Genomic DNA, 8243 nt, shown 5'->3' on the forward strand with positions numbered 1-8243 from the left:
AGTATAATTTCCTATCGGAAATGCTCAGCAATACGGGAAATCATTCGATGTATGCGAAAGGTGATCTACTTTTTCATTTCCTATAATACATCAACCTTGACCAGTTTGTAAGGAATTTGATTTATATGGATTTTTGTATATTTTATACGTATTTATGCCCTCTTGTACATAAAAATATGTTTATTCATTAAGAACCTTTTTGTAAATTGTGTTTTATAATAACATACAATACATCTTGAATACAATTTCTTAAATTACAATACAATACATTATAATACAATTAAATACAATACACTTTATCCACCAAAATCGTCGCCTTACTCCATGACGTGACGGCATTGACATGACGCGACCATGAAATTTAACTCTCAACGCGCCTAAAGAAGTTTCACTTCAATATAGAAAACATATAATAACTACACACATTTTCCGTGTTCAACAGGCCCTATCCCTATAATATTTACCAGGCATATTTTTTTCTTCAAACCTCAATAATCTTCTTATATATAAAAATGAATCGCAAAATGTGTTGGTAAGCGCATAACTCGAGAACGGCTGAACCGATTTCGATAATTCTTTTTTTATTATATTCCTTGAAGTACGAGGATGGTTCTTATGTAGAGAAAACGTAAATATGTACCACGGGCGAAGCCGGGGCGGACCGCTAGTTTTTAATACATTTGACTTTAATAAATGATTGAATAATGTGTACGGTATTTACTTTTTATTTTATTGTATTAATTTAAATGTTGTGTGCAGTTGTAACTGTATAATTTTAATGTTAATTAATTTAGTAAGTTGATGTAAATCGGCTAAAATTGACTGACCGGTTGGCTTGGTTGGTAGTGGCCCTGCCTTCCAAGCCTCGTGGGTTCGATTCCCACCCGGGGCAAATATTTGTGTGATAAACATAGATGTTTGATCTGTTTCTGGATGTTAATTATCTATGTATTTATTTAAAATTATATATGTATGTTTATCAGCCATCTGATTTCCATAACACAAGCGAAAGCTTATTATGGGATCAGATCGTGCCGTGTATGAAAATTGACCTGAAATATTTATTATTTATTTATTAAAATTTTTAAGATTATATTCTGTAACTGGGCCTTCTATAAATAAATACCATTTCATCCCACCAGGTGGAAACCACAGCAGAACCAGAGACCAACACCACAAGCAAGCTATCTGGTAAACCCCAGATTGACTATATCTATGACCCTAACTTGCCTCGAGAACTGAATGGGTACAATCTGTCAGAATACCCGTTCTATGAAGCTGTTCCACCACCGGAGACTATGGACTTCAAGTGTGATGGTCTACATGATGGGTTTTATGCGTCCATTCCTCATAAGTGTCAGGTAAATATTATTTAAGTAAATTAGTGTTCAGAAAAAAAATGAAAAATGTTAGAAGAAGGTAAAAACCTTGTAAAACTAGTAATAGAAAGAAATAAAGATAATAGGGATAGTAAAAATATTATGGCTTTTATTCTCTGTGAAAAAGGTCTTTAAAATGGGTAGGAAGCATGATTAAAATGTAGTTTTGAACAATTTTGACGAATTTTTGCTATAACCTTACCCATAGTTCGCTTTTCTTTTTATCAAAGAGATTATGTCAGTCTGATCTCGACTACCAAGTTATTCTTTAAACATAATATAACTTGAAATATAAAAGGGTAAATACAATATATATAAATAGGAGAAGCCAAGTAGCTCCACGATAAGTAAATTAATTTGAACTTATTTATGGAAAGCTAAAACTTATTAATTAAGCACATTATATCACACTAGCTGTGCTCTGCGGTTTTACCCGCATTTCTCCGCTCCTATTGGCCTTAGCGTGATAATATATATTCTATAGCCTTCCTCGATAAATTGGCTATCTAACACTGAAATAATTTTTCAAATCGGACCAGTAGTACCTGAGATCAGCGCGTTCAAACAAACAAACTCTTCAGCTTTATAATATTAGTATAGATTGTATGTATATTAAAAAAACAATAAAATATTTATGCTTTGTTACTATAATAAATCTCAACAAACATATATTTATTTCCTATTTTGTCCCTTCCAGGTCTACCATCACTGTTTATTCGGTACTAGATACGACTTCCTCTGCGCGAACTACACAGCATTCGACCAGAAAACATTCATTTGTCAATTCGTGTCTGAAGTTGACTGCAAGAACTCAGCGAATTATTTTAGCAGGTACCTATTTCTTAATTATTTAATAGATTTTTATTGATATGATTGAAATAATATAATAATAATTCATTCATTTATTCAAGGAACCAGGAATCATTTTGTTAGTAACAATTAATAACTTAAAAAATATGTTAGTAAAAATAATACAATTTATTATGACTGCTAGAAATGCACACAACCGCTACAACGCTATCAAAGAAGCAGACAATTTGCAGCAGTGGTTTACATACCAGCAGTCGAGCCGACTCGCTATACAGCACATGAATCATGATTACATTGGGGCTGTCCCACACACGGCGCACCAGGGATGTGCATCTCTTTCGCATTGCAGCGTAAAAACAGTATATACGAGCTTCTGCAAACATCCCTGATGCGATGCAATAATGAGCTTCGAAAATTTCCACCCTGTATACGAAATTTTCGATGGAAATGTGTGGGTGGAAATTTTCGATGAGAGGGAAAGTACTTGAAATACTTGAGACAGCAAATTTTGCTTAAAGGAAACATCCCTTTATTTTTAAAGAGAAATAGAACTGCATTCAAAGATTTTCGAAGTTTTATTTTCTTCAACCGGGAATCGAACTAGCTAAAAAATGATAAATTTATATGTTTTTTTTTTATTTCATTCTTGAAATCGACACTAATAATGTTAAAGATGATTTATTGTTAATTTTTCGTCAAAATATTTGGTCTCAGAAATATAAATAGCCTAGGGAATCGAAAATCTTTATTGTATTATCAACCCCATGTAAACATAAAGTTACTAAAACTATTTAATACTTTACACTAACTAACACTATTTAATAGTTTACACTATTTAATAACTCATAAAATGTAATAACTTATGTCTATTCCAGAAACGAAGCGCTCTACAAACAAGACAGTACCACTACCCCCGCGCCCCCCTCCACCACGACTACCACTACCACGACCACCCCTCGCCCCCCACGACCGGGTCGCAGGCGCCCCTACCATAGATATGAATACTACGACGATGATGAATATTATTATCCACGGGATCGAGATGAATATGATTATGAAGAAAGGTGATTATGAGAAAATATTTATTTATTATGTTTGTCATAACTTACTTGTTGTGTGTGTGTGTAAATGATTTCTTTCTTTCTTTAAATTGTGGTTTTAGTTTATTAGGATTCTGTTGACGAGAGTCCTATTTTTGTCATTTATAAGTAATGATTTGTTTTTCGTATTAATTGGTTGATTTTAAATATGTATATAATATCTATTGCTCTTAAATATTTTTTGTTTCTCTTATTGATTGATAGATTTGTAAGACATTATTTTTTCATAAAGTGAAGTGTTTCTATTAAAATATCTATAACACATGTTTATAAAATTAAATTATTGATGATGACATTTTGCAGTAAACAATATATTATTTAGTGCCACCTGCACTATATCTATCTTGTACTTACTATTGTGATTGCAATACATTTTAACCTGTTTAATTATGGTTTTTCAGAGGAGGTAGACGACAAAGACCCAGACCTGCCAGACCTGGTAAAAGAAGACCACAGGATGATTATGATGACAGGTGGAGAAACATTAAATTATAGTTAGTAGTAGAGTACGATGTGAAATTGAATTGAAACTTTTAAAATAGTTGACAATTTATCATATCAAAGAGACATAAATCAACCAAAAATTTGAATACACGACTATTCGACTGACTTTTCTTGTGTGATATGAATATGTGTGTGAAATTTATTATTATAAAATTAAATTTAGTATTTGTCAATACATTACAGATATGAAACCCGAACAAGACCACGGGACGAAGTGGACGAAGAATACGAAGATAGAAGACCGTATGACAGACCGAGAACAAAAAGACCGTACACAGACAACAGAAGACCGTACGACGATGAGGAAAGACGACCCTACAAAGGCGGTAGACGGCAAAGACCACGGGCTGAAGAGGATGAAATATATAGAGCTGAAGATGAAGATAGGCCAAGACCAAGTGCACGACCAAAACAAAGACCGAGAGACGAATTTAGATCCAGGGATGAAGTTGAAAATGATAAACTAGATAGACCGAGAGATGATGAACGATTAAGAGATGAACGTCCTAGAGATGAAATGAGGCCGCGCGATGAAGTCAGGCCAAGGGATGAAGTCAGACCAAGGGATGAAGTCAGACCTAGGGATGAAATGAGGCCTCGTGATGAAGTAAGGCCAAGGGATGAAATCAGACCAAGGGATGAAATTAGACCAAGGGATGAAATCAGACCTAGAGATGAAGTAAGATCTAGGGATGAAGTAAGACCTAGAGACGAAATAAGACCTAGGGATGAAATAAGGCCACGGGATGAACCGGAAATAATTGATGATATTAAGCCGCGAGATGAAGTCAGACCTCGCGACGAAATTCGTCCACGTTATGAATTTCGTTCGAGAGACGACAAGAGACCCGATAGGAGACCGTTAAGAGATGAAATCGCTGACATTAAGCCAATAGAAAGACCTTCAAGCGAAGGACGTGGACAGTATCGGCCATTCAAGGGTAGAGATAGAGAAGAAAGACCGTATGTAAAACCGGAGAGAAACTACGATGATGAAGATAAAATACAAGAAGAAAAGCGCCCTGTATCCACACAGGCTCCAGATCCATCACAGCCTTTAGTTAAGCCAAATGGTCACGGTATTTTCAGCAAACCGAGAATGCCGCCAAAAATAAAACGTCCAGTCCCTTTAAGTGAAAAGGACAAGTATGATTACGTTCCTGTGTCTACAACTAAATTACCAGCGAAAGCGGCTGACGATGACTATTATGATGATTACGAAGAAGACGATATAAGTAGACCGATGCCGTCAGCTAAAACTAGCACATTTCAGCAGAGACCTAAACCAGAACCTGTCGAAAGAGAAAAATTTAAACCGTCCAGACCAACAGGCCCCGCTAATTTAAAAGCGAAAAAGCCTAAAAGACCGATAGATTACGATGACGACGAATACTATTACGAGCCTACTCCTAAAACTGCGAAATACACATACGCGCAAAGAGGCAAGGAAGATAGACCTGTAAAAGTAAAAGATGATGACTATTACGATGAGGAAAAAGAAAAAGAAGCGCCGCCTAGAAAAAGGTTAGACGACGACATAGTCGACAAGGTAAAGGACGTCAGGACAAACGTCAAAGTTGTAAAGCGTCCTTTTTTACCGTCTAGGGGTGGGAGTCCCTACCTACCAAGAGGATTACAACCGGTAGGTGGGAAAAACATGAACTCAGCACCAAATACCACCCCTAAACCGACTACCACTTCCTCTACCACTACCACTAGCACTACTACCACTACTACCACCACTACCACTACTACCCCCAAACCGACCACCACTAGACAAACAACAACCACACGCACAACAACAACCGTTCCTACCGCGGCAACAACACCAAAACTTGAAGAAGAATATGAATACTACGATGAAGATGAAGAAGATTATGAGAGCAAAAAAGAACCAGAAACAACAACAAAACCCGCAGAAGTCAAAACCAATCCACCTACAACAACACAAGCGAACAGAGCGAAAGATCTAGCTTCAAAAGTCCTACGAACATTTAACGATAATTACGAAGCAATAAAAGAACAACTAGAATCAACACTCAAACCAGGCGCATATTTAAAACCTTACATCTCCCAGATCAACAAAGAAGACAAGAAAATAGAACCAAAACCAGAAATATCCAAACCCTACACAGCAACAGGCAAACCGTTAAAACTAGACGTATCTATCAAGCAAAATTTTGCTGATTCAATTGAAAATGAGTACGACGAGCGATTTAATGATGCTCTAGCTCCATCATTGCCTAATATACGTGCTCCTAGCGGTTTCATCGTTCCTACAAATCGAGATTATACCTTCAGTAGATTTAGGAATAGCCTCCAACCAGATCCGCAGTATGCAGCTTCAGAATTATCCCAGTACCAAGTTAGAAAATTGCCCCAAATTTCCGGAGTGAGTATCCGAACTCCTACGTCATATTACTTGAAACCACAGGGCTATAAGGATGGCCTCACACGGCCGGTTAGACAACTCGTGTATAGACCATATGGGGATTTCTTTTAAATAGCTAAGGGTAACCTTTGAAAGATGGAAGTGTTGTGATTTAGATTGTAAGAATCCGATGCTTCGAGACTCGATATATTAAACAGTTGAACAAAAACTGATAGGATTGCTGTAAAAAACCAAGTTCAGTTTTAACTGTTTTAAAAACGAATCTATATCTCTGGAATAATATGATTTATAGATATATTTTCTTCAATATAATAATATTTTATTAACTTTTATTCAAACAATTTTCATATTATACATAGTTGGAAAATTTGACCAGAAGTTACCCAAGAAAGATATTTTAGCAAATTTAAAATACTATAATTTCTTATATTATGTAGTTAATTTTAGATTAATACTGTGTACATACAACACACTGTATAAAATATATTGGCACAGATAATAAAATAATTTTGATGTAGGGATAAGACAATAATAATTATTATTTATATGTATAATACAATATCAATAGGTAATAAAAAATATAAGGGACAAAAATACACAAATTTATTTATTAGCAAGCCATTTATTTTCATCATTTATGTCATATTATACATATGTATAGTCTGTGTATATTTATCTTTTTTTAATACTATATTCTTACGCGTAAATTAACCTCACAATATCCAATTTTAACATAAATATAACGGATTTAAAACGCGATTTATTCAAAATTTAAGTCTAAAAATTACTTGATTTAATATTATATGCAAGTAGATAGTAAAAATCATCATTCTTTAAATCGAATCCTTGTAAATAACGCGGTTCAAATCCGTTAAAAACATACTAATATTTTAAGAAAATCTATCACTGCCAATAGTCATCGAATTTAATATACTCTTAGTTACCTATTTTTTTTAGTAAATCGCTATTTTTCAAAGGTTACCTAGTTATAATGAAATCGTTACGTCTTAGTTCTGTATAATATTTGTCTAAAATCAATGATATTTTAAGTAAAAAATGGTTGTCTGTAAAGTCGGTTTACTGACGATAGTTGAACGTGACAACGTCCGATTGTGCTTCTTTGTCGCTCGTTCTGCGCTCTCGCTTGCACTTCAAGCCTTACATGGAACGCCTCAGAGAGCGAGGTAACGCCGCATGAGTTTTTCGTGCGTGCAGCCGGCGCTATCGAATTATAAGACGTTGTCACGTCAAAAGGCTAATTAGCCACATTTAACTTCAGTTGTCTCTTTCGCACACGATTGAATCATGCCATATCACTGTGACGTCTAATCGTGTGTGCGTTAGTGTGCCGTTAATCGAATATGTGTTGGTGATATATCTAACTTTTTACTTATATAATATTATTGACTGAAATCTTTAAAATTAGGACATGTACGATTTCGTCTAAGCACTGATGTATTGGTAATAAAACAAGTTTGTAATTATTTGTAAACATTATTTTTAAGTTTGTAAAAACAATAAAATTTTTAAAAATATTTTTTTCTTTTATTTTTATATACCTTTTCTACTAACCTATTAATTACTTACCTAGAAACTTTTCTTATTCCAATTTTCAACCAAATGGCTGCGTATAGCCTTTAAAGAAGAAATATATTAATAGTTATCAGGATACTTAAATGAATTAATTTCGTAGACGTCATATTATTCTCTAACCTACTACTTAAATCCAAATTTCATAAAAATCGGTCAAGCAGTTCCAGAGGTCTGGTTAGGTTACAAATACTGACACAGAGTAGTACAAGTAGCGTACTCTCATTGAAAATACTACGTGGTGACCCATCCAAATACCCGCGCATATACCGCGCACAATGTTGCTTAACCAAAAGAATACTTATTTATTTATGTATTTATACTCTTTATTGTGCTGCCAAAATACATAAAATACAAACAAAACTTATTCTAAAAGAAAAACAGCACAGAAGGCGGCCTTATCACTTAAGAGTGATACTACTATTATATTGAACTATACTTACCTATTATATTGAAAAAAAAAGGTTG

General features: G+C 34.5%; 1 protein-coding gene across 7 annotated transcripts in view; it reads left to right on the forward strand.

The window, feature by feature from the left end:
- The window catches only part of LOC149896672 (uncharacterized), a 53047-nt gene extending 46547 nt beyond the window's left edge, over positions 1–6500 (forward strand). For all 7 annotated transcript variants that reach the window (XM_090117657.1, XM_090117659.1, XM_090117661.1 and 4 more), the window contains 5 exons: positions 1143–1361; positions 2077–2210; positions 3065–3253; positions 3691–3762; positions 3977–6500. In XM_090117657.1, the coding sequence (XP_089973783.1) occupies positions 1143–1361; positions 2077–2210; positions 3065–3253; positions 3691–3762; positions 3977–6296 (2934 nt within the window). In that variant the 3' untranslated portion in view covers positions 6297–6500. The remainder of the gene's footprint in view (positions 1–1142; positions 1362–2076; positions 2211–3064; positions 3254–3690; positions 3763–3976) is intronic.
- Positions 6501–8243: the final 1743 nt, after the last annotated feature.

Source organism: Colias eurytheme, chromosome 28 (genome assembly GCF_061535395.1).
Source record: "Colias eurytheme isolate Ceu_HAF_F1 chromosome 28, ilColEury1 Martin Lab GWU primary, whole genome shotgun sequence".
Lineage (NCBI taxonomy): Eukaryota > Metazoa > Arthropoda > Insecta > Lepidoptera > Pieridae > Colias > Colias eurytheme.